Raw genomic sequence first — 27472 nt, 5'->3', positions numbered from 1 at the left:
ACTATTGATGGGAGCTAACAGCTATTGATAATGCATTTTTAATAATATTTCTAACAAAAGTGAGAGCTGGAAGTTGTTATTCCTACCAGCGTTATGAAGGGATAGTAGCATGTGTAACAAATTATTCTAGTGTATTAACTCATACCCTGTCTCACATTAGCTTGCAGAATTTCCAGACAGCAGTAGTATAAAAGTGAAGTGCAATAAATAACCCTCAGTATACAAGTGGAAAGGTAACACATGCAGATTGCCTGATCCCAAGAGATGCTGTTATATGCTTTTGGCCATGTAATAGGTACTTTCCATTCTATTGAATAGTCAGTGCAGAGGACCCAATAATCTAGTATTTGTTTGTTTCTTCTAACTACAGTTTACACATGCAGAAAATAATCTGGAATATAGGCAGAAAGAGCCCTTTGGAAGCTGTCTTTATCCTTCATGCCAAATGTAAGAGACAGTGATAAAATCTTAATTGGTTTCCCATTCTTTGTACAAGCAGTACTGAAAAACTGTGCCTTACAAAATCTTTTGATGCCAAAACCATTCCACGAAAAGGACATGAGTGTGAACAATGTGTATTTGTACCCTCAAGTGAGTCTGTTTCATTTTGCAATTTACTAAATAGTGGCATAAAATTTCCTAGAGCAATGTGTCACAACACAACTGACAGCCTTTAGCTGGATAGCACATGCAAGCACAGAGTGCTATTGTTCTAAGGATATTTTAGAGACAGTGGCCAAGGAAACAGGGGGCATTAATTCCTCTGCATATTTTAAACAGTTGCTAAAGTGCTAAAGTTTATTCAAAACAAAATAACCATCATGGAAAGCAGAAAAGGTTTAGGAAGAGACTGTGTATAAAAGCAAGAAGGGGTTACTTATTTGTTATTGATGTTCCATGGGGAAATAAATGTGCTGTCTTATCTGTACTTTTTCTAAGTATGAGCAGAGTAATTCCTGACTTGCTGTGTATTTAATAAGCTTAACTAACTCCTCTTTAGTTAAAGACAACTATCATGTCACTTGAACAGAATCAAAGAAAGTCTTAGTAGGAACCCAAAATGGCAAACAATGGAAAAACCATACATTAAATTCTCATTTGGCTGCCCTGTTCCACCCACAGGCTCCCGCACAACTTGTAAAGGAACAAAAAGAACAGTAAACTTTCTGTACTTAGAAGAAATGCCAGCAAAGGAATGAAAAACAAAGCTACGGTCTTGTATCTCTGTTCCTGCTGCTCAGTTCCAGCCTCTGGCCTCATGCAGCCTTGATACAGGTTTGCCAAAGGACCACCAACTCCGTCCGTCCCTGCTGCAAGAGGCAGAGATAGATGGAGCAGCTTTCAGAGGTGACATAAAAATGCCTGGGCCAGAAAAGCGTTCTATTTACATTCTCAGATGCCATCTCTGACGGTGCTTATTTTTTATTCATTTGCCAGTGGTACTGCAGCAGCATCAGCCTGCCTCGCACCTATGCTTAGCAGCAGGGTGTCTTAGACAGTCCGTCTCGCTAAGCTCAAGCAAATCTTGTGTGACCTCAGGCAGCTCTGCTGGTTCTCAGCCACGTTCTTTGTTGCATCAATACAGCCTCAGCAGCCTTTCCATAGCGAGGCTCCAGAGGTTGCTTTGGCCTGACAGCAGTGAAGGCAAAATGGCCTGTGTGGCCTTCCTCAGACCTCTCTGCAAACACAGAGAGCGGTGCTTTAAAAGCGGACAGTTCTAGCGGACGGTTCTGCTCTTGTCTCTTAGGTCAGAGCTTGTGGCCCACGGCACATTTGGGAATGAAGCAGCAACACTGCAAAGAACATAAGGAAAACCTCAGCAAAGATAAGAGATGTCAGCCCCATGTGGGCAGCAAGCCACTTTCACCTTGGTGACCGAGCCCCACACATTGCCACCAGGCCCAGGCAGGCACGAGGGCAGTGGCTGGAAGCCTCAACACAGCTCAGGGATGGCAGCAGCAGTGGAGGCAGATCTGTGTCCAGGGGCACCCGAGTTGCTGCAGGACAGTGCTGGGTGCAGAAAGGGATTCACGTTTTGTGCAAATGGGGCCGAGGTGAAGTCTTGGGACTGCCTGGGCAAGGCAAGATGCTTGGGTCAGCCCTTGGCTCAGAGACCCACAGGCGCTGGGGAGGGCATGGAGACACTTTGCACATGACTGAAGGTGGGAATCCCCTCCGCTATCAAATATGTCATTAAACGAGAGTAGGTGGCCACAGTACCCTGGGCCTGCGGGAGCCACACTGCTCCCCACCCCCTCCGGCAGGGGGAGGCTGCCGCGGCCCCACCACCCAACGCCCAAGTGACGTGTGAGAGGAGAGACAGAGGCAGCGCGAATCGAGCATTTATATCACGTGACGGGGCGAGTGGTGTCACGTGAGTAAGCCTGCCTGCTCCCATGATGACCGGTGCCTAGGACGGGGCGCGAGGGCGGGCACAGAATCAGTCGCGTCACGAGCCCCACCGCCCCTTCCCTCGGCCGACACCTGCGGGGTGCGGGTCTGGTTGGCGCATGCGTCAAATGACGCGAGGCGCTGGCGCGGCTCGGACTGCGGCTCGGCTGGGCTAAGTCTCGTTTGTCTCCTAGGCAACTGCACGGCGCCTGACTGGAAGCGGCGGGTTTTCCGCTGGCGGAGGCGCCAGCCCGGGTGTGTAGGCGGGGCTCAGTCCTGGGGTGTGCGGCGCTGCCCTGGGACCCGGCCTGTGTCCTGCACCCCGACCTCCCCGGGCGCCCGGCGGCAGGGGAGGAGCCCCCGGCTCCCTTTGGGGACCGGTTTTAACCTCCGCGAAGCCGTTTTGAGGGGCGGGGCGGCACTTGTCGCGATATGACGTGTGTATACGTGCCGGTGGTTTACGGCCCCGGGCAGCCGCGCACATTCCTGCCCAGTACAGCGGGCTGGGCCGGGGATCAGTGCTGGGTGGGTTCCGGGGGCGGCACTGGCAAGTGAGCGGCTGTCGTAGTCACATCGTCAAGAAAAGCGAAGGTGTGAAAGCGAGGCCTGGTATTTGCTGGCAGGGCTGGATGTGTGAGATGAGGGCAGGCTTAGGTGCTCCTTGCTTGGCCTTCCCACCCCTTCCCCCAGCTGCCTGGCTGTCTGCAAGGAGGAAAGCACTGTCATACATTTAGGGTGCTTGCAGACCTAAAATAAAAACTTTCAGCTCAGCATGATCTCACACCGAGCCTTGCGTATGCCCAGAAGAAGCAGCACGTTACTTCAACCTGGCTCGCCTGATCTTTGTAAAGATCGGGCACTTTAGTGGGGCTTTATTGGCACTTTTAGCTGAAGCTGATTCAATCGGCTTAGATAAAAGTGCCAAAAAGCCCTGCTAACGCACGTGATCTTTACAGATGCTGCAGAGCCGGGTTGAAGTAACACGCTGCTTCTTCCAGTGAAGCAGGCTTTTTTTTTTTTTTAATATCTGCAAGCAGCCTTATTTTTTTCAGTTAGGAGCCACTTGGCTCACAGCAGTTTGGGGGGGGCTGCCTTGAGTCCAAAAAAAAAAAAAGTAGAGAGCTACTGATCTGGAGTCAAATGGTTAGATGTCAGTTAACTTAAGAATTGTTTTTGGAAGGTAGGAAGTCAAGTAAAACTCCTTGAAATGAACCATTAGCAAGGCACGCAAAATATGTTTGTGCAGGGTAGAGGAGAATTAGACCTCACTTTTTTTCCTAATGAGCTCACAGATAAATTTTACTGTAGTGGAGACATAAGTAGTAAAGTATTGCCATGTCAGAACTCCCAGTTTTCCTTGATGTAAAAAAAATATAAAGGATACTTGATGGCGCGTGTCGGGCAAAAGGCAAAATGGTTATCTGCTTACCATAGTTTCGGAGACGTTTTCCAAGTCCTTGCCTAAGGTGTCTTATTTAATTCAAAGACTGGGCAGTCTTTGCTGTAACTTTCTATTTTTGCTTCCAAAGTGTTGGGTGGTCTTCTGGTGATTCAAGAGCAAAAGCATGAAACGTTTGTTACAGCTGTCAAAATCCTTTTGCTAGGTAAGTAAAAGTTCTTTGTTGGAAAGTCATCTGTATTTAAAGGAAAAGCTTATCTGCAAACCATTATTCTCTTGCATTTGTATAGTGCTTCTCATCAGAGTACTTAAGAATTGTTTGGCATGAATGAAAAAACTACATCTAGTTGGCAGGGTGACAGGGTGGAGAATATTTTGATTTAAGGAATTGGCAACATACCCTTCCTTCACCAAGAGTGAAGGTTTTATGAGTCTGTAAAGCTCAGGCAGATATCTGAAACATTTTAACACATTAAAGTAACTTATTTTGTATCAACAGTGTACTCAGTGCATGTAATAAAAACCAACAAAGACAGTAGGCATAACACACAAAGAATGGGGCATAAAATAAATACAAATAGATTTATCCTGATTTTTGTTGTTAATGAAATATTTTGTCCCTGATAAGATTGGTGAAAAGGCTACATTTGGGGGGAATTTTGAGGAATGAGAGGATGCTTCTTAGTTATCTGCCCCACAAAGATAAAAGCCTTGATCCACCCTGTCGGTTTTTAAAGATACTTGTTTTATACAGTCTAGGCCAGTGGTGCTCAACCTTTTTCCCCAGCAGGCCGTAAGGGGAGTGTCTGGTCCAACCATCCGGTTGGTCAGATGGTGGCTGCCAAGCTCCATGTGGAGGGGAGGGGGAGGGTAGCCCAAGCTGAGCTCGGCCCTATGGTGGGGAGGCAAGGAAGGAGGCTTCGACTGGCCCTGCAAGGGTGTAGGGAAAGGGGTGTGACCTGGCCCTATAGAGAGTAAAGGGGTGCAGCCTGGCTCCAACTGGGCATGCAGGACTTGGGGTTTTCAGATTTGGCAGGGGGAGGATGGCCACATTAATGGCCACTGCTTCTCCATCACCAGATTTCCTGATCTGTGGGGAGCCCCTTGGACCAGATGTGATGGCTCCGTGAGTTACATTTAGCCTGCATTTACCCCTGTTCTAGGGCCAGTGATTCTCATGAAGGTTGCCATGGTGCCCTGGGATGTCTTCAGATCCTTTCAAGGGTGATGCAGAGGGACATGCAGTGTTAGCACTTTTAGATGTGCAAACATGATTTACCGATAAACCCAGTTTTCAAACATGAATCCATAGTGTTACAAATATTCTGACCTGTTGTGATCTTTCTGAGTTTTTTGCACCAGCAGAGTTGATCTTGTTTTTTTTTTTTGATTATGAAAAACAACAGAGTGAAAATTAAGAGCTGGCATTTTCTGTGGGGTGCTTCAAGTCTGTTGAGGAGTGTCTTAAGTCTAAAGAAGTTGAGAAACTCTAGTCAATTCAGACATGTTGCAAATACAATTGGCACAAGCACAAGTACAGTATTTGGCACATACATGTCTAGGCTAGTTTAGTCTGGAAACTGAAAAAAATTATAGATCCTGTATGAAAATCACTAATCTACTTATCATTTTAATCGTGCTTTTAATTCTTTATTTTTCATTGTAGTATTGGCCATTTTTCTCATGGTTCTGGCGATTAAAGTTGAGTTGTGACTATGGCTCATCGGTTTTCAAAAGAGGAACTAGATGAGCAATTTGAACAGTTTCTAAAAGAGGTATGTTTATGTTTTATCAAAAGATGTTCACATCTCTTTGGGGTTTTTTTCCCCTTTTTCCATTCAGATACGCAGAAACTTCATTGTTGGGTATAGAGTGTGAGAGGGACAAGATGAAACTTTTTATGTTGAATAATTTCTCAAATGTGTATTACGTTGTAACCTTGCAAAGACTTGCATGCTTAGGTCAAATCACACAAAAGACCTGCTGAAATTAATGGAATACTTTTGTATATAAAGTTAAGTGGATAGTTAAATGCCCAGAATTGGGCATTTCTTTGCTTCTTTTCTACATGACTATATTTCAAACTAATTGTGATCAAGGTATTACATTTAAGAGCTGTACTTTGCTGTTATAGAAGAGATTAAAAATTGACCTGCTTGGTTTATAATATAGAGGAGGAGATCAAAAGTAACTTTCCTCATGTGTATATAACATTGCAAATTACATTTAAAATTGCTTTAACTGCTAAATAATACTGTATAGAAATAAACAATGTGAGCAGGGGATGGCAACCTACAATCTGTGTTTCCTGGCCTTATCATGGATAGTATAAAAAGCTAAGTGCTTGGATCTGGCCCACAGTGGTACAGGGGGATTGGCAGCATATAGCTCAGACCAGCATATCCCCATCTCTGCCCTGTGTTGTGACAGTGATTTCATCATCCCCCCTGACTCTGCTGCAGTGTCCTCTCTACCAGTCTCACTCACCTCCTGTGGCACATGACCCTTGCTGTAACTACCAAAGTTGCCGCTCCCTCCCTGCCTTTAGGGACAGGAATTGGTGGCTTGTGGAAGGTGGTAGACATACCAGCAGGAAGCTGGGGTGCTGCAGAGGGGAGTGGCAGCCAGCCAAAGGTGGTGGCGCGGTTGGAATCGGTAGCCTGTGGTAATGGCTGGGTTGCTGGCAGTGGCTGTCCGCTCTGAAAAGTTTCTGGTTTCAGTTGTAGATACAGTTGCAATAGTCTGGTTGCTTCTTCCTGAAGCTTTTTGATTTTTTCATAGGCAGGTCTGTCTCTCTTCCTGGAGTGGTGCAGCTAGCTACAGCCATAGAACAGATGTACCTTTACTGAGTAGCACTAACGTAGAGCTTGGGAAACTAATGTGATGTTTTAAGGCACAGCTTCAACTCAGAACTTAAAGCCAAATTTTTTTCTTTTCATGGCATTGGTGAAAATTGACAGTAACTACACTGAAGATCAGTGGAATTATTGATGTAAGTGAGAAGAGAGTTAGACTTACATTTCTCTCTGAGAATTATTTTACTTGTTACAAATAAAACAGGTAATTACTACAGCTCAAAGCAATTAAAGTAGCAGAAGAAGATAGGAGAAAATGATCTGTTCCTTAATTTTATTTTATATGTGCATCTGACAGAATTCTGTGAATGGTCACTTTCACTTTATTCCATTTCATCTGAAATGCTCTCAAAATTGAAAACACTTGAGTTGGAAAATAGTCTTCAAATATTATTCTACTTCAGATGGGTTTCTGAGAGAAGTCTGTCGCAGGGTACCCAAAAAGTTTTTTGAAATACCATGCTCTGTGGGCAGTCTGCCCAGGTCTTGCTTGCCGCACCTTGATGTTAGTCAATATACAGAGTGTGGGAGGCTACCCTGACCTTATTACAGTGACCACCCAGATTGTGATCTTGGCCTTATGGGCCAGCTGCATGGCTCCATACCTCCCCTACACCATGCCCCATGCCTCGCAGATGGTATTCTTACAGATGTTCTACCACTTGCTGATGCATCCCTTCTCTAGGTCTTCCAACCCCTCAGCCTGTCAGCGCCACTTTGGGCCTCAAACCTCTCAGTCTCATGGTGCAGCCCCTTCCTAGGTTGCCAGACCCCTCGGTCTCTCTTCCAGCTCCTCTCTGGGTCTTCATACCTGTCAGTCTCACACTCCCTGGGCTAACAGGTCCCTCAGTGTCTCCTGGCCCCTCTCCAAGCTGCCAGCCCTTTTTGGTCTGCCATCCTGGACCCGTATCAGTTTTCCACTTTTCTGGCCACTCTCCAGGCCTTTGGACTTGTCTGGCCCTGTGCTCTATTCCTGGCCCCTTCTAGTCCCACTATATTTGCTGGGCCTGTATGCCTCAGACCCCTTGCCTCAGGGCTGATTTCCTACCTGATCTTACTTGTCTCTCTCTCGGCTCCCCTTAGATGTCCTATGCCCCTCCTGGGCTGCTAACCACTGGGCTCCATAGCCCTGGCTCCCATCTCCCAGCTGAATTCTCCATGTCTGGCCCCCAGCTCACTCTAGGACCCTTTCCTTGATCCTTCCTCCTCAGATGGCCTGCACAAACCATCACCATCCCGGGCTGCATACTCCTTGATTCCTTTTGCTCAGCTGTGGCAGCACAAGGACCTTCAGCCTCTCTTAGGCCATGTCCCTGCCTCAGGCCAGTCAAGAATTCCAGGCTCTCCCAGCTCTGGCAGTCTTTGCCATGGTCTATTTCACTCTTCAGCCCCTCCAGGGCCCTGGCCCCACACAGGCCAGTTGAGATCCCCAGGGTCAGTCCTCCAGCTGTCAGCCCTCTCCTCTCTGTGGGTCTGCCTTCTTGGGCTTCTCCATAGATCGCTCCCTCTCTCTGGGCTTGTCCTGAGCCCTCCGTAGGTCTTCCTTAATGCAGCTCCTTCCTTCTCTGAGCTCACTGAGACCCCTCAATAAGCCCCTGTACTCTACCCCACACCTTGGGTTCACCCAGACCCCTTCACTAGATTTCCCAAACACTCAGTCCCTCTCTCTGGACTCACCTGGCCCCTGAATAGGCCCACAGACTCAGCTACTCTCCCAGGGCTCACCTGGCTTCTCACTAGACCCTTGTGCATTCAGTCCCTCTCTCTCTGGGCTCATCTGGCCTCTCACTAGGTCCCAGGCACTTAGCTCCCTTCTCAGGGCTCTGGACCCCCACACTGGGTTCCTGAGGAACCTCTTCCATCCTCTTAGTTCCTACCCAAAACTGCAAATGTTATTCTCCTTGCTGGCATTCAGGAGCAGCAGTCTTCCTGTTGGGTGATGTTCTTTTACCAGCTCCTAAGATGTTACTGCCAGCCCTGCTCTCAGGATCTGGGCTTATACTTTAGCTACACCCAGCCCTCTTCCAATCAGGTGACTCCTTTGCTCGGGTCTAGCCTCACCTGCCAACCCCCTGGGTCAACTGACCCTGCAGTTAGCCCTGAACCCCACCTGCCGGTTACTCAGCAGGCTACCTGATCTCTTAAAGTGGCAGGCACATCAAGTGCCCTGCTACAATGTCAACAAGTGGATTTTGCCAAGAAAAAGTATTTTTATGTTGCATTGATGTAATCTATATAAAACAGATTGTGTCAGGATTTAAAACCATTTAGGTTTGCTCAAGTGCATATACCACCAAACCAACCATAAAGGCCTAGTAATTCTTAAGTTTTCTATTCTGCATGACTTCAGCCACATCCAACATGCCTTATATGCATGCTGCCTTCACTTTATACTTGCAAGAAAATTTGCAGCCTTTTATACTACCTAAGATAGGGCTAGGAAACACATTTTCTACTTGCTTAGAAGGTTGAATGGGTGCTGTTATGCAGCTATTTAGTTGACAGATACATTTGTGTTGGGTGTTGTAATGGAATAGTAGAAATAGTTTTAATATTTGTTAGTAGTTTGAGGAAGCAGTATGACGTAGAATTTTTGTTGAGAAGTACGATGGTGAGATTTTGTTTTTTTCCATAGCTAATGCTTGTGCTTGGGGTTAGAGCTGCTTGTCTTGCTTTGCTTGGAGTGAAAGACTGTCAAAAATGCAAATCACAGTTGAAGATTACAAGGCTTAGGTTCTGGCTTTTTATTAGGTTAGTATATGCGCTTGACTGATATTACTTAACTTTTAGTGAAGGCTTTGGAAAAATTTCCCAGACTTTTCAAAAGTTTCATCAACAATGGCTTGATATTTAGCTTTATAGCTATCACTAAGTTAAGCATGGTGTTCTCCCTGTATTCACAATTCCTTTTTATAAGTTGGTTGCTATATGGTTTCACTTGTTTCTCATGACCAACAGCAGATGCTTGTGCATAGGGACCAAAAGGATGACAACAAGTGACCTTGTCTCACACCTCTGCATTCAAGCCCTGCTCCATTCCAAGGCCCCACATGGTCTCCTTCTGCATTGTGACACCCACTCACACCCTAAGTTCTTATCAAACCTCCTCATATGTTCTCTGGGTGTTCTTTCAATGATGCTCTGCAACCCAGCATTGATTCCACTGTCACCCTAGTTGCTTTGTTTTAGATTTCGTGAGTACTGCAAGTGGAGATTTAAGAGCCATGTGTGGTCCTAGAGTCATGTGGTGATTGCTGTTTTAGTCATATACCTGAGCATCTGAAAGCAGAGTTTGTTTCAGAAGGGGAAGCTTATTCACTTAATTGAAAAACCTGCCAACTAATATTGGAAAGATAAACATTAAATATTAAAGGAGTCTTGATTTTTTTTTTTTTCCGAAAGATTGTGCATATAAAATAATGTGTCTCATATCAGTTCATGTAAAGAAAAAATAATGTAAGATTTCCAATAAACACGGCTTTGAAGTATTTTATTTAAATGATTGTGACGTTCTTAAGCTGAGAATGGTTAACATTTTAAAGTTCCAATCCTCCAATTCCTGGTACATTGCTTAGCTCTACTGCCTTGAGTAGTCCTATTGACTGTGCAAGGTAGCATATTAAGCATGCATATAAAAAGAAGAATTGTTTTGAATTTAGTTAACCTACAACAAGAAAAAAAATTAATCAGAACCATTACTATTTAGCCAAAGGAAAAGTGACTTTCCACTGTATCATTTCAGTGTTGTGGGGGTGGGGAGTGGGAACTAATACTGAGAATTCAGCTGGGTGCGGGATAGAGGGGGGGTTTTATTATTATTACTATTTTCAGTAAATCTTAGGGATAAGACAACTGACATGGTGGGAAGACATGCTAGACTTTTTTATGTATGTCAATGTTTTCTTTCCCAGCTGTAACTTTACTATTTGAAGTAGACAAGATGACTGGACATAGAAAGTTTCCAGATCTCAATCACAACAGCTGGGGTTTTCAGTTTCTGTAGTTATGATACTCCAAGGAATATAAGCATTGTCCAAGTCCCACTTGCTGAGTAGAGGATACAGTTAGTCATAAAAGAAACAGCAAGTGATAACAGAACTTTCATGAAGAACCTGTCAGTAACTCCTAGCTAGAGAGAAGTGCTCCATCCTCATGGACTCTTCTCTCCATCCTTCTGGGACAGCGATACCATAATACATACTTGCGTAGTGACTAGTACAAGGAAATTATTTGGGTTATTATTTATAGGGGACATAATAAAAATTTAAAGCTGTTTTATTCTGAGCTAGTGAACAACTCTGCATAAAAAGCTTAAATCATGTATTTTTATTTAAAAGCATCACCATTTACAAATAGCGTTTCATTAGCTTGCCTAAAATTCATGTTGCAAGGCTTATAGTTGTTAGGCTGTCTTTCTGAAGCCTAATGAAAATTTGATAGATGGATTTTTATTTTTGTAAAACTTTTTTTTTTAGTTCTCAAGAACTTAATGATGTGGGCTAGAAGTATTAGCTAGAAAACCATTCTGTTGTCTTCCTGGGCTGTCATTTTTGTTAACAGTTACTAAAGGTTTATTAATTTTAGACAGTTCATATTTGAATTATGGCTGTTCTCAGTAGGCCATTTACATTTGTTTAGCTCTTAATGTAAAGTATAGGTCAGATTTTATGGTAAAGCCATTGCTTGTAATAATACTCATAATGGACCACAGAGGATCTTATTAATGTTAATAACCCTTTGGTTTCATACACATTAAATACGCAGACCCTGGTTGATTCCAGTATCAAGATTGCACTCTTAAAATAGGCAAAGGTTTTTGAAATGTAAGAGTTAAAATTTCCACAGCTGTATTACGTTGCCTGTATCTGTATATCTTGTGTATACATCCTATATGTCTTTGATTTCCTGGCTTTTGCTAACTCTTAACAGTAAAGTTTTAACTGAAACATGCCTTAAAATTTAATTGCTGCAACTTTTTAAATTAACCTTTCCAAAGTTTGTTTTTTTTACCTAACTTATTGTGTAGAGGAAAAAGTAGCTCATTAAAGTCATGCTGCATTGTCTCATTTGATTCTCCACTTGCCATATGTGGAGAGAAATACAGAACCACTTGAATGTAATACTGTATTTACTCAAATCTAAGAGGAGGTGTTTTTCCTCAAATAGCATTGTGGGGGGAAGCCTTGTCTTAGTTTAGTACCAGCCTAAGGTAGGCAGCAGCTCCACTCCAGCTTCAGACTAGGTGTTGGGACTGAAGCCACAATTGAGCTGCTACATGTTCTAGGCTGGGGTGGCTCATGACCAGGGGAGTGTGGAGGGGACCATGCAGTAAGGAAGATCTGTGGTGGGTGTGGGAGGAGTGTGGGTAAGGGGCACATGAAAGAGATTCAAGGGGGGGGCACACATGGGGGAGACCCTGCAGCCTGCCCTCTCCACCACCCCAGTCCTCCCCAGATTACTTTAGGCTCTGGCTCCAGATGAGCACAAGGCTGCTACCACTGTTTTTGAGATCTACTTCAAAAGTAACTAGTGGGGTGGGGAGGGAGGTGGTAGGAGGCAGGCACTGGGAGGGGGAGACAGGCACTGGAAGCAGGGGTGGAATGCAAGTGCCAGCTAGCTCCACACTGGAGCACCCTCGTGCCCCAGCCAGCCCCTCTGCAGCACCTTGAGCCAAGTCAGAGCAGCTCTGGGCTGGTAGGAGTTCGTTGCTCCGTGTTAATTGCCCATGTAGATGTGCCCTCTATGACTAACTAGCAATTATGTGTGGACACCAGGCTGATCGAACTGGGAAGTAGTTGCTCAGGCATATTGCTTTGCAAAATTAATTTTCAAGAACATAGTGGAATTTGCAGTTCTGACCCACATCAGGAACCTCAATGCCCGGGTGGTCATCCCAGAGGTAAAAGGCAGGGACTTACCTTTGGGATATTACAGTAGTGGGTCCTTCAGGGACACTCTCAAGCATACTCCATCAGCTCTTTTTTGCTTGTTCCAAATCTGAGAATGTTGTGGTAAAGACTTCAGTGCTGTTCTTCTGTTTCCTTTCAAAACTCTGGTCTCCGGCATGCTTTTGAGGGTGGCTGCTGGAGATGGTCCCAGCATATGTGGAGCATGCAAGTGGGAGCTGGTAGGTGGAGTATGCTTAGGAACATCTCTACTAGTACATACAGGGGTCCAGTGTAGTCATACCCTAACTGTGCTGCTCAGTTGCTAATTAAGGACAGTTATGCAAGTTCTGTTGTATGCTGTGGCCTGAGAAAATGTGGTTAGGCTCTGATCCATTTTTTTTATTTTAAAATAATTGCTGCAAGTAGGTCCTTTAACTGTCACAAAGAGTAAAATCCAAAAGGCTGAGCATATTGTTCATTTGGACTTGCCTGCTACTGAGCAGTTAATTTTACAATTCCTATTAAAGCCAGAATTTTTAAAGTGTACAGGCCAGGCAAAATGTTTAGGCCATACTCCTTCCTCTGGAAGAACGTTTTTGAAAAGCAACTGGAAAACTTCTGTGACACCTTTCCAGTAGTAACTGATGAGCCAACCCATAGCACGTAAGAGGCAGCCAGTCATCTACTGAATTTATGGCCACATGTTGTATTTGTAAATTAAGTAAAGAATGGTCCAGCAGATAGGCTGGTCAAAATAAGCTTCTGGACTGGCTATGTAGTAATAGTGTGAATTAACTTTCAGTCACGTTCAAAACCAAATGGAAATGTCTTATTTTTGTTATAAGGAGCATGGTCCTTTAAAAATAAATAATTGAAACACACAGGAAAACTTGAAGTATAACCAAAACTTATCTGTGTGGAGAGCTCTCTTAATCCTGTGGAATTTTTATTCAGTCTCTTTCAGATGATTCGTTTGGACATTCAAAAGAAAAGTCCAGTGTTCTTGAGACACTGGGGAAACCCAGTAGGAAAGAATTGAAGAAAAAAGATGCTGTGCCATGGTGGATAGCTGAGGATGATTCTGATGATGGTGGTAAATATTGTGTGTGCACGTATCTATATAACTTCTTGGTTTTTTCTGCCACAGGGTGTCAGTAAAGATCTTTCTTTCTTTCTTTCTTTCTACATTCAGAGTAACATTGATAAAACATGTAGGTCAAAAATACTTGCATTTTTAACATATTAGTGTGCCTGTTTGCTGAAAGGAAAACTAAGCAAATGTATGAAAAACTTGCATTTAAATCTTGATCTGAAGGAAGATTCAAGCTATAAACAAGATCTTCTCTACTGTGTTGTTTCTTTTTTTTGTTGATTTGAATCTGTTAAACCAATGAGATCAGTATACCAAATAAGATTCATTTTGTGATGCAAAACATGCTAATTAGAAAATATGGGGTATCATTATGCTTTCCTAAATATTAACATGATGTTGCATCATTAATGCATACACTTATTCAATATTTGTAGAACTCCATTTTTTAAAATTGAGAGAGGAAAAAGATTCAATTTTAAAAGGGCAAGGTTTATATTCTTGATAGATATACTTCAGATGAGAACACTGAGAATTAAATGGGCTGGACATATTGTGAGAACTGACAAGAGAAAGCATGTGAGGCAGGTTTTGGAACATACTCAATAGGTGCCTGGCTGTCTGCCTGTTGAGTTCCACAGGTTAGTCATCTCCTTGGTTTCTCAGATACCCCTGGAATATTATCTTGGATGTTTTCCCAATAGTTTTTCAAAAGCAGCTGCAGAAAACTTCTTTGCTGAAGAGAGAGGATTCTACGTTGGTACTGTTTAAAAAAAGTGTTTTGAGCTATTGCTGACTTCAGGAGATTTAAGGGACCTTTCCAGAGGGTTATGAAGGTTTGACATCTTGCAGTTTTCTTTTTGGGATTCTTGAGGCAACATTTTGACACCTCTCTGAAATAATTATTGCTGGGAACACTGGAACAGGTATTTGCCAGAATTGTAGAGAACAGCATTTGTGTGGAGTCAGGTTCAAATGCAAAGTTCAAATCAGCAGGATTAGTATGGACATGTGGAACCATTTTTGCTTAAACCAGTTTGTTACATTAGTACAACTAAGAACAGTTCAGTTGTGTTGAGTAGACAAATATAAAGCCTAGCGTGTTGTCTCAGAGCTAGCAGTTAAGAATATTTATAAGCACAGCAACAGCTTTGCAGTTCATCAACATAAAACATGGATTCCCATCAAACAGGAAAGTCACATTTTTAAAAGCAGAAGGTTACATAAAAGCCTAGGCTAGATGACCTTTATTAGTAAATATTTAATTAGTAAATGTTTTAGTTTTCAATAAAGTATTTTAGTATTTTATGTACAGTGGGTTTGTCTACATGTTCATTAATGCTCAGTGCCTACTGCACATTAAATTTAGTCCTTGCAAAAGGAAATACTAAATAAATGCACAGCAGGCTGCCATACTACGCCTTAGTGATATGGCGCACTTTTTTGTGGTGGTTATGCGCGTGTTAGCTGAATAGCATGGCTTTTGCCTTGACCAGTGGTGATTCTTGGGGTGCACCCCCTGAGAGTGGTAGTCTGCCCCCTGACAGGCAGCACTCCCTGCTTGGGCGACGAGCAGAGGGAGCAGGTGGGAGCACCAGTCCCCCCCCTGCGTGCGCTAGCCGGAGAGTGGGGATGCCAGGCAAAGACTTCTGGGAGCACCACTCATGGTCAGCACGATCGGCCATGGGGAACCCCCGCCTCTTGGTGACTGGCTGGTTGGGGGGGCGCATGCTCCTCTTCCCAACTCAGGTGGCACCAATTGCCTATGGCATTGGCACTATAATGCTTGGTCAGTTACTCTACTGCACATTAAGCATCTCATGTAGATGCACCCAGAGAAAGATCTTAGCCCATACCTCAGAATCTTTGTTCTAACCCTGCAATGCAAAGAGGCCATAAATATATTCTAGTTGTACGTTATCTGTGCCAACAGGTAATTCAAGGAGGCATGAAACAGTTGAGCTTTTTTATGCTTTTGTCAGAGAGTGGGACCATGTTTGAGCAGGGGTACTGAGACATGGCTAAGGCTAAGACTTAGGCTGCTGAAGAGGCCCTGTTAGCCCTAGCGATCATTTAGTCATGCAAAAGTGACAACATATCCGTATTGCAGCTACAGCTCATGTTGCCAGTACCTAAAATAGCCATCATGGGTACTATCAACAATTGAGCTACAGCAACACAGAACGTGTTGCAATAGAACCCAGTTGATTTATATCTAGGTGGCTTTAGCCTACTTAGTTTGCAGTCACTTGACAAGTATGAGCCACTTGGCTGTTTTCTGTGGCTTTTGCTTCAGAGAATGCTGCTTTACCACTTGGGTAAAGCACAGCAACAGTCCCCTGCAGCTGATTTAATTGCAAGAGTGTCACTTCTTCAAAGTTGCAGCAAAACCCTGGCGCACCTCAGTAGTCCTGTGCTGGGTATTTTGCAAACTCTCATCTTCACAGGTGGGAGGAGGGTGAGGTTGGAAAACTGTCCCTGTGAAAAATCTGGGTTCTGCTCTAGTGACCAGAGAAACAAACCTTTTTGTCAGGTATTTCACAAATTAGCCCTGAACCTTCCCCAAGTCCCACTCTAATCCCCTTGCCTGATCTGCTCTGCTTTCTGCCTCTTGCCCTCTGTCTCATCTCATACTCTGCTTTCTGCTTTTTTCTTGTGTCCCCTGACTCGCCTCCTCTGCTTCTTGCCATGTCTGTTGCTGTGCTGTCTGTCCCTTCCCTGATCTGCTGCATGCCACACACATAGGCTGTCTGTGCTACTTGTGGTACTTATGCTGCAAATTGGCCACTCCTGTATAGACAGAGCCATCTTTTTATTCCACCTGTTTCTAGGTCCTTTATTAAGTGCAGTTCAGTTATAACAAGGCATATATTTCATACATGTTCTCCATATATAATTTGTTGTTTATGAACCGAGCAGTGGTTTAGCAGTGCTACAGTACTAAAGTCCCATAATGGGCAAGTTGAAAAATAAGTGATCTGGGGTGCGGAGACCTCTCAGGATTACTACAGAGTAGTTATCAACTGACATTTCTCTGCTCCCCTGCCTCCCCCGGTAATAAATGTACTCTCCAGTACAAAGTGGAGAAATGATCGTATCTCCCAAGCTGACTGCGCTCTGTAGGAGCTACTTCAGTCGTGGCCACTAGTGGTGAGGAGCAGGTTTCATGACCTAATGCATGGAACTGAGGAGAGGAAACACACATGAATGCTATGCTGCCATGTAGTCACTTCCAGTTTTTGTTACCATTGTCTTTACTTGAGAGCGGAGTGACCTACATCAATGTAAGGCTGTGTTGTGCATCTACAGATTTTACTGTGTAGTAAATGTGTCATTTCAACAAACTGGAAGCTAGGAAATTTATGAGTAAACTTACTAATGTGCAGTATAAAGAACATTTTTTTAGTATCGCTGAAAATAAACTTACTGTGGCATTGGTAACAAATGCAGGAATAAATTGTAAATCTAAGTTTTCAAGTCTAAGGGTAATGATCCATGGAATTTTACAAAGCTCTGCATTGACTTTAAACAGGATTCTTTTTAAATTCTATAGAAGCTCTATCTCTGTGAGGCCTACAGCATTAAGCTTTTGGTGCTTTTGGCCCCCTATTAATAGTAGTAATATTTCCAAAAATATTTTGTCAACATGAACCAAACAAACTCATCCTAAATGTATAAGTCTTAGTCTTCCTGGCTTCTGTTACGTAACACAAATCTGTTATTTTATCATCTTTTCCCAATAGATTGACTTTAGCATCAAATGATAATCACGTAACAGATTATTAGTTCATGGTAGAAGATACAGTGGGCTTTTCTGATTGCTATTCTGCTGTCTGAAAAAGCAGTGAAATACATTTAATGGAATGGCAATAATATTTGTAATGTCTAATGTGTTTCTACATTCAACCTGTATTCCTTTGTTTTTAAACTAGTGTGCACAGAACAGTGATAAGCTCTTGACTCTCTTATTTGTTACATTTAAAAAGCTGTCTCAGTTCTAGAAGGCACTGCTGTATTTTTTTCTCAGGTGCATTTGATATGTGTTTAATCACAATACCCCTTGTAATTCTTTTTTACCATTTTAGTTATTAAGGTTCATACAGATTTCTGTCATCTGTTTTCTGCTTGCTGGCTCTTTTTGCTGTCTCTCTTGTTTCTCAAGATTCTCAGACAAGATTTGTCAAAGTGAGAAAAGAGAAGAAAGTAATGGAAAACAATGCTGAAAAAGTTGGAGATAATGAAAAGAAGATGCCTCAGTCCGATTTCCAGTCTGGTAGTTGATTAAGTCAAATTTCCTAATATTTAATGTCAGCCTAATGCTGCTTGTATCTTTCCAATAGAAACTCATTTCCTTTGCTGTCCTTTTTGACATCATTTTTAAAACCAAGCTGCCCTATATTTCATTTGTCATTACCCAAAGCAACCAGCGGAGCTGTAGGCTTTATAATATTAGTTTAGTGTAGGTGGGTAATGATGAAGGTGACTCACATTTTCTCATGTGATTACATTAGATTTTTTATCTAGATGTTAAAAAAGATGTGATGTAGAAATACAAGAATTTGTATGCTGTTCAACCTCTGATTAAAAAATGGATTATAATAAATTTCCATTAGTTCAGGGATTCTGATCCAATCAGATTCATATTCTTTGTGTTTTCCTATGTCTTCTTAGTCATGTTGGGCAGATCTACATGTCACCATACAGCGACATTGCTACAGTAACCGTTCATGCTATGCTATTCGCATGGCGCACTGTTATATTTCGCTACTACATCACCACATCGGTGTGCTAAAATGGAGGTGTGTGCTGTTGTAGCAACATAGCTGCTGGTTACATGTAGACCCATGTGATTGCTACGTTGCCATAGCATTCCATACAGCAATGTGCATATGCACTTACTGAGTAGTATTTTACTCTAGGTATAGTGCCATCAGCATATAACTTATGTAGTAGAGGAATGACAAATCAATTTGCATGAGATCTAAATAGTGCCTGTAGGTATAGCCTTGTGTCTTCGTTGTGCTTTCCCATGGGTTAATTAAACACTGAGAGTTGTAACTTGTTGGTTGTAAACTATTTGTACTATAACATTTTTGTATAAATAGTAAGAGCCATTAGTCATTATTAAATAATAAGCCGTGTGTATTTTTTCTTAGGTCATATTCAAGCAGGTTGATATATATTGAGAGATATGATAAGAGAAATATTGGTGCTTGGCCCTCTAAGTGATGTTGGTGACTCCCTAATCCTCTAGGAAACCTCCCTTATGCTAGCTTCCTAGTTGAATATATGCTTTCATTTGTTAGATCAGTCTCATACAAATAATGAGTTGAAAAACATCTTGGTCTGGGGAATGGTGAACTGAAAAAGTTCTCAAGTTGCAAGGGAAATGTGGGAAACAGGAGTTATAATTTTTTTAAGAGAGTTGAAAAATGGCATAGTGTTTATGGGTTGTTATAATTAGAGATGTTATCAGTGCTTCTGGGAGTCATGACATTTGGACTTAGTTTTCAGCAGAACCATTGTTGTTAGGAATCAACATCTGCTGAAGTCAATGGATAGGTTCCCATTCACTTCAGTGCTTTTTGCATACATTTGTAGAAGACTTCAGACAAGCTATAGATGCATATCCCTTACTATTAGAGATACTGAATTATCAAGACTGTTATCACTGTTTTCATCGATGATCTGCTGAGGTCCCTCCCGACTGAAAATCTATGAAATCACATCTTTTTCAGTTATTTACTTTAGCAGATCCAGATGCTTTCTTTGAAAACTTGTAGTGCAAAGTTCTAAGCTATTAACAGAATAGCTATGTTAAGATTTACTTTCCTTATCTTCAAAATGTGTATTCTAACCTCTATCCATCCTACAATATAACTTTACTATACTAAGTAAAAGCTGAATCCATTACAAAGAGAACATAATATAATCTACGTTTTAACTGCTCATAGGCATTAGTTACAGCACTTTTATTGTATCTTTGCTTTTGGTTTCAGCTACGAAATTATGATAACATTCAATTTACAAGAATAAGTGATGGAATTAATTTCTAGTGTGGTAACATGAATTCTCACAATCTTTTTTTTCATTTTACTCCCTGTTCCGTTTACCTAAATATTTGTGAATGTTTTGTCTAAACTTAAAGTAGTTCCCCTAAAACCTCTTTCCAGTGCATCTCACAGCAAGGCGTTGTCTAAATTCAAAGTGCTGGAAAAATTCCACAAGGCCAAGAAAGATGCATTTTTAAACGAGGAAGATGGCAGCATCAGATCTGACAGTCCAAACAGTTCTGAGGGTAACAAACTTATTTTTTCTAACATGCAGGTAACTTTAAAAAGAACTAAACTCATAATTTGGGTGTGTGTTAAAATTCTCAGCAATATACACAATAGCTGTTTTGGACATTTTATCAACTGCCAGAGACAGGAGAGATTTAAAAGCAGTAATTTGGCATGAAAACAGCTTTAGCTGAGGGAGTGCATTTCTTTTTTCCTGAAAGATGCTGATTTTTATTTGGCCGTGTTACAGGTTGGGAACTTTGTATAATCCTTATGTTCTGGTTCATAACTTTAGCTTATTAAGACTCCCACCCTCCGTTGAGAACCAAAGAGGTAGATTACTACTGAATCAACAGGAATTGCTTACAAGATTCATGAGTCTCTCAGTGCAGTATTATCAAAGATGTGGGGCAGAAAATTTTTCAGTGCTTTATTTTTCTGCAGAAAATTTTCCATCCCACATCTCTACCTGTAGTGAAAGAGAATGTGGTTCAAGTAGTTCTGAATCAGATTTGCCTCAATCCAATTCTGAAATGGAACTAATAAGCAGTGCAAATGATTCTGCAGATAGGGACAGTGAAACTGGAGCTGCCGCAGTGACCTCAGTGGAAAAGAGTTAAACTCTGTTGAAACAGATGAGTGGACAACCATAGCATATCATACACAATTCTTTGGGTGTGCTAAAATTAGTGTCAACAGTTTTCAGTGCCTTCATTCTTTTCCTTGAATTTAAACAAACAATGTAAGGGAAGTACATGCTGTTGTGTTATCTTTACATTTTTACAAGTATTCCAATAACAATAATTTTTTCCACATAATGCTTTGAATTTGTTTGAATATAATATTTAAACCACATTAAGGGTGCTGTATTTAATTTTTTTCCTAAGCAAATATGTCAGTTCAAATACATGTGGCTATTGGGACATGAAATTAACATGGCGGTACTTTTTTAGTTTTGTTTACTAAATATATGTCAAATAAACATGCTAAATCAGATCATGCTCTATTTAGGGCATTGGACAATTTTCCAGAAAACCCATATCTCTTGAGTATTATTAACATTAAGCATTGGAAAAACCATAAATCAAAACCTTAAAGTCAAAAGATATTTAGAGTAAACGTTATGCTTTTTTGTTTTTTTATCTTGGTTTTGAGCCTAAAATATTCTTATTCTCTGAGTCTAGTGTTTCTCTGCAGCCATGATTGGCAGATTGTTTTGGGTTCCAAATAAATGCTCATGTTCTCACATTTACCTGACTTCAGGAGCTGGGGATTTGAGAAATACACTACATAATCTGAACCTGGCAAAAAATTGCAGGAGCAGCAGCACTGGGATCAGGGCCTCACTCTGCAATTCAGGCATGTTTTAAATGGCTCAGTTCAGCAACAGATAACAAACTTGTTAGGTCCACATACAGTAAGCCAAATAAGTCCAGTGGAATTCTCTGGGACTGGTCACATGTTTAAACAAACACAGCATAAATGTGCAGTTTTGGGGCGTTTATAGACATGCTTTGGGAGGCAGGGAAGGCACTTTAATTAGTGCAGTGCTGAGAGCCATGTTAATTAAAAGCACTTGGAGCATGACGTCTATCAGCATCCCCATGCTGAAAAATTGTGACAGTGCTTCCCACCGCCATTTTTCAGCATGGGGATGCTGATACACGTGGTGCTGGAGCCTGCTGGAACACAGTTACTACCATGCTTCAGATGCTTAACCAAGTAATTACCACGTTCCAGACTTGATTAATCGAGTCTGCTATGAGATGCTGAAATTCCAGCGCATCGGAGCAGCCTCCCTGCTTATGTATAGGAGCCCTTAGTTCACAGGATGAATCCAAACTAGCCCGGATGCATTCTGAACATTATGTAAAACCCAGGTGTTCATAAATGGAGTTATCTTTGAAAAACAGCATTAGAATTAGCTTTAACTTACTTAAAAGCATATGCATTCTGAGAATTATAAATTCCTGTGTAAAGACAGCTGAAAAACTGGACTTCCAGTTTTCAGGCTCTTTCATGTCTTGTGTAATTTTTTAAGAGACCCTGGTTTAATTCTCCTCTTTGCCTGTGAGAATGATTAAAACCCACATTTTCCACCTCCCAGAAGAGAGCCTTCAACACCAGGTTATAAACTATTCTGGATGGGCGCTTCCACCCTTAAAGCTGTGCCATTGTGCAGAAAAGAATCCAAGATTCATTGGGCCAGAGAGTCATAGATTGTAAGGCTGGAAGGGCCCTCAGAAGATCATTGGGTCCAGCCTGCCGCACCAGCCGGGAAAGATAACTGGGAGTCTGTGACTCCAGCAAGGTGACTGTCAAGTAGGAGTAAGCGTGGTTAGTCACCTTAAGGTTAGGGCAGTCTTCTTGGAAGGGAGGAAAATATGGGTTGTGGTACCTGCTCCAAAGACTGTTTTTCATTAAAAAGTTTGCTTAAACAGTCCTTGGAGTGTGGATTTAAGGAATTAAATTTGGTGCCTCCCTGTGAGGTCTTAAAAGAGCCTGTACAAAAAATATATGCTTCCAAGCGTACAATCACACTAAAATGATAAGCCTATGACTTCTTCCCATTAACAAAAGCAGAAGATAAAAAATAAAGTAGAGGGAATAGATGCCCAAATAAAATGCAGTATCCCTTCAGTGCCAGTAGGCTCTTGTGTGATGGGAGTGGTAACTGCAAGGAACAGAAAATGGTTGGTGTCAGGTACTTCTTGCTAGTGGGTATACTCTGCTGCCAAAGAGCTGCTGAGCTGTGCTTTAACCCAAGGCTGTCCAGCTTCTCAGTAGATATACATGCAGTGTGGGCAGGAAACAACCTGGGCACGTGATATGAGGGCCATCCATAGCCCTTACCTGCCCAGCCTCACAGGCTGCTGATACGCTGCACAACTCTGCCTATCCCGCCTCACCCATCCCCACCCCAGTGTAAACACAGTGCAGGGCCTCCCCCATGCAGGCCCTCTCCCTGCTGCACACTACAAGCCCCCACCCCACTGCACCCCCACGATAAGGTGGATGACTTGTATAGTCTCCTGAGCCTCCCGAGCCCTTCCAGCACTAAAATAATTTTGGTATTGTAATTAATGTAAAATTTCAGAGCTGTTACTAATAGTGCCATTTACAAATATAAATAAAGTAAATGCAAGAGAACAATTGTTCTTGGCTCTCAACCATTTTTTCTGTGAAGAAATATTAATATCTTATAATTGACTTCCATCAGTATTTCTATGGATTTGAAACACTTCACAACATGTAATGCTTTCTCATGTAGTCTGATGTAAATTTTCATTATAGCCTTGAAAAGGTAGCAACTAAGTCAGCTACAACCAAATGAGACATACAGGCCTGAGACTCAAAACTTAATAGGGACTATGGGTAAAGAAATATGGAAAATGTGCAGTTTGGTCATCTACAACTGCACATATTCTGAAAGGTGAATGCAAGAGTACTGTGCAGTACAGACTCTTGTAATTAATAATTTCTCTTTTATGGAAATGTATTTTCTAGGAATGCTTGGGACAAATGGAAGCTTTCTCAAGTCACAGAAGAGTTCCCAGCCCCTTGCAGAAACAGATGAAGGTGCTCGTGTAGAAATGATGCAGCTTCAAAAAAATGATGGTATTTCTGTCTCCTTAAGCAGAGATAGCTTGGAAACTAATGGTAAGAAATAATTTGATGAAACTATTAGATAGTTATTTACAAGCTATTATGAACTCTTACCTTAATGTGTTTGTTCTAAACTACAGTGATCATATTTTTAAGGAAACCTGAGACGCTGCCCCTTCTCCCTCCCCAGTCAGTGGTGCTGCTGCAGGCAGCAGCAGGTGGGCGGGCCACAGTCAGGCAGGGAGGTGGAACAGCGTTAAGGAAATGCAGGACATTGTTTTTCAAGTGAAGGTGGGAGTTACTGTAAAAAAAGAAAATGTAACCGATTTCATTTTTTTAAATTTAATTTTAATTGTACCACTGTAAACAATATAATAATGTTGATATCCACCAAAAATGGAAATTAGAGTTTAACAAGAATTATGATAATATAATTTTTTTGTGGAAAAAAAATACCCCAAGAACACAATCCAGTCCACGCTGCTGACTTACTTTTCAGTCACTGTTTTCTTCCATCTTCTGGTCTTCTCTATCTCTGTATCCAGACCCCTGGTAGTTCCTGAAGGAATGCATCTTCTTCAAGAGAAAATTGTCATTTTGCAACTTTTTGTAAAATCCAGGCAGTTTTCATTGAAATTCATTTGATACTCAACAAAGCAGCAGTCATATCTACACGGAGACAGCTTTTCTCTGGTGATCACAGTTACTTTCGTTTGTGAAAACTCTGTCTCCACTGGAGCAGATGTCCCTGGTAGACAAAGAGCATATTCAGCCAAACACCAAGTATTATCTGTTGGTATGAGAGAACAACTGAAATGATTAAATATCTCAGCCCGGCAGTTTTTGTATGGGATAGCTTTCTCCCTCCATTCTTTCAGTTTGCCTTCCACATCTTCACAGCGCAAAATTCATCAAAAAGACCATCAGCATTTATCAGTCTATTTTAATGATTCAGTGTCAAATATTTTGCATACAAAATCATACAAGATCTCAACATTACTCTATTCAGGACAGAGGTGAAGGTTATCTAATTAAATGTGGAAGTACCAGCAAAAGAATCTTCCCAAAGTGTCAGATCATGTATGGCACCGTTGTAAAGCTGAAGGAAACAAGCTGAACAAGTAATCTTTGGTTATTTTTCCTAAATGCCTCAATTCTTCGCTTGCATTAATTGGTACATATTTCAGCATTTTTGGTGACAAGTTTTGTCTTCAGTGATTGCAACTCTCTTGATGCTTCCAAAGCTGATGTAGATTGTCATTCCATACATTGGATGGCCTACTTAAAATTCTGTCACTGACAATGCACAAATAGCAACCAAAATTTCCTGCATTCATTTTGAAAGAAATTAAGAATCAGAGTTGGACATTTAGGAGGATGTATGAACCTTTAAAAGCATACTTCATCAATTTCAAGAACACACTGTATTACTGGACGTTATGACAGAAAACATGTTATGCTGAAGCAAGATTTTTGTAGTCGACATAAAGTTTGGTCACAGAATTCTTGCAGTTTGGCTATATGAACTGTGTAAATCTGAAAATATTTATCTTTCTTCACTACAAGCAGTTCTAGTTTTAGTGGAAGAGCATCACAGTTTGTCTGGACACAGTTGTGTTCTATGTGGGCCCCACAACCAACTCCAAGGAAATCTGTTCCACCTTTCTTTCAATTTTGTAACAGTGTTGGTTTTCCTGCAAAGTTCATGTTAGTGTTATCACCACAGAAACCTATCACTTTGTGCACCATCCTATTTTTCTGAATGGAACTTTCAGTAACATTTGTAGTGATTTCAGATGTTTCTCCTTTGTTAGAGTGAATATTTAACGACTTTCATGCCATTTTTAAAGGATTAATAAACTGAATCAATATTGGGATTAGCTTTACTGCCTTCGTGTTTGATGCATCAACTAATACAGTGGTAAAATGTGTTCTAGCCATTCATGAACTCTAGACAGTTCATCTTTTGACATTTGGGACTAGTACATTTAACGTAATAGCTTTGCTTTTTGTATGTGCACAAGAAAATTTTGGATCTCTAATATATTTTTAATCAGTTTTGATCAACGGTCACTAGAATAGAAAGAGAGATCCTGTTGGACGAAATGGTGTGTGGTACCATCTGCAGCCGCACAGTTAAGCCCTGCGTCCCAGTAGTATTTTGTTTGACAAGCAAAGTATGCTTTGCACTCAGATGCTGCCTCAATTGCAGATTTATGTATCTTTGTTTGGAGATGGTCTGTGATATTGCTTTGGCTTCCATGAGCAACAGAAAATGTAGATGAACAATGCACACAAGTAACACGCAAGTGACGACACCCAGATTCCATACCTATTCCAACCACACAGGTGCAGGGTGGGAGGGGCGGCACTCAGGCCTAGGTGAAACGGAACCAGCCAGGGTTGTAGTACCAGGGTAGAGTCCAGAGCTGCTTTCCCCCCAACCCTCCCACATGAAGGGAGGGAGGGTCTCCTGTTCCTCTTAGGGCAGGGGTCCAAGCAACCCCCACCAGAAATTCCCCCTTTTCCTGAGCACCCAGCAGCAGTCACTCCCTGGTCTCAACTCTGCTGGGCTACAAGTGGATGAACTTGTGCAGCAGTCAAGCAGCCTTAGGGGTGGGTGACATGGATGACTATCATGAGCACATGTGAGCAGCCCACACTTATAGCAGCTCTCTCCCCCAGCCCCACTTCACCAAAGCACTCCCTACCCCAAACAGGAGGAATGGTGCCAGTCTGTCTCCAGCTGCTGCTCAGAAGGAGCTCGGCCAGATATGTGGGAGTGGATGGCGCCAATTCAGGACTTATGCTTCAATTGTCACCAACTAGCCAGGACACTGGGACAGCCTTCAAAATCCAGAACTGTCCCAGCCAAACCAGGACATATGGTCCACCCTATAGTACACCCTTATCTCTGTAATAACTGCAAAAGGGTCCAGGTGCCTCCAGTCTTTTATGGGATTCTGGGGGCTGTTCATGTTTATTTAATATCATAATAGTTGTATGATTTTAACATAATTAAACTCATAGATATTCTGTATATTAAGACTGTAGTGTTAAATTAGACTATAATTGTTTTTAAACTTAGATTCAGTTGTGGCCTCTGGGCCTAATCCAAGCATTTTAGGAGTTGGATTGGATACTCTGGAAGAACAAGAAGAAAAAGAGAGGTTCTTTGCCAAACTTGAGAAAGGAGCTTCATCTACCATTGATTATTCAAGACTAAACAAAGAGCTGGATTCTAATGATTCTGTGGTATTAGCACCATTTAGCCGGTATGTGGAAAATGCCCTAACAAACTCAATTAAAGTACTTTATCAATGAATTAATGAACATTTATCATAATGAAGATGTTCAGAGGCCTAAACCACAACTGGGGCCTCATCTTGCTAGGTGCTATATTATATGTATGAATATGTAAAATGATGTGATGTGATTCCTAAATCTTAAAATAGGGCACAAGTGAACCTAACAGACAACAGGAGAGAATGAAGAGTGAAGGGATAAAGGTCATAGTGATAAGTGTATGTTTACATAAATCTCAGCACAACTTAATGGTTACCAGTTATTTCAAGTGTTTTGGTTTTTTGCTTTTTTTTTTTTTTACCACCTATAAAATGAAAATAAATACATTTTGCTAGGCATTTCACCTTTTTTATCAGCTGATGGATTCTGTATAGGAGTCATGTTAGAAGGGAATTTTCAGAGAGGGATTTAAGTAATGTTTTTGTGCGATAGAGCATGGAGGGCATTCCAAGTGTAACAGGCAACACGTAAGTTCAAAGACGGGGGTAGTGAACAAATGAGCATTCAAAACTGGCATCATTGAGGGAGCAGAAAGAGTGAAATAAGGTACCTTTAAATTAGAGCAGACACAAGGAAGCAGGGGTAGAGTTCTGAAAAAATCTTTAAAAGTGAAGATAAAATGTTTTATTTAGAAGAAGGGGGGCAAAGGGATAGAC

At 41.8% G+C, this 27472-nt stretch overlaps 1 protein-coding gene across 1 annotated transcript in view; it reads left to right on the top strand.

The window, feature by feature from the left end:
* Nucleotides 1-2503: 2503 nt before the first annotated feature.
* CEP162 (centrosomal protein 162) overlaps nt 2504-27472 on the top strand; it is a 70504-nt gene continuing 45535 nt past the window's right edge. Inside the window, exons 1-6 of the mRNA XM_019538170.1 lie at nt 2504-2646; nt 3921-3995; nt 5457-5565; nt 13488-13626; nt 23412-23564; nt 26599-26819. Coding sequence (XP_019393715.1) covers nt 5506-5565; nt 13488-13626; nt 23412-23564; nt 26599-26819 — 573 coding nt within the window. The 5' untranslated portion in view covers nt 2504-2646; nt 3921-3995; nt 5457-5505. The remainder of the gene's footprint in view (nt 2647-3920; nt 3996-5456; nt 5566-13487; nt 13627-23411; nt 23565-26598; nt 26820-27472) is intronic.

The sequence above is a fragment of the Crocodylus porosus genome, unplaced genomic scaffold, assembly GCF_001723895.1.
Source record: "Crocodylus porosus isolate Cpor-Errol unplaced genomic scaffold, CroPor_comp1, whole genome shotgun sequence".
In the NCBI taxonomy this organism is placed as follows: domain Eukaryota; kingdom Metazoa; phylum Chordata; order Crocodylia; family Crocodylidae; genus Crocodylus; species Crocodylus porosus.
The sequence above is the reverse complement of the archived record's forward strand: the minus strand, read 5'-3'. Positions and strand labels throughout refer to the sequence as shown.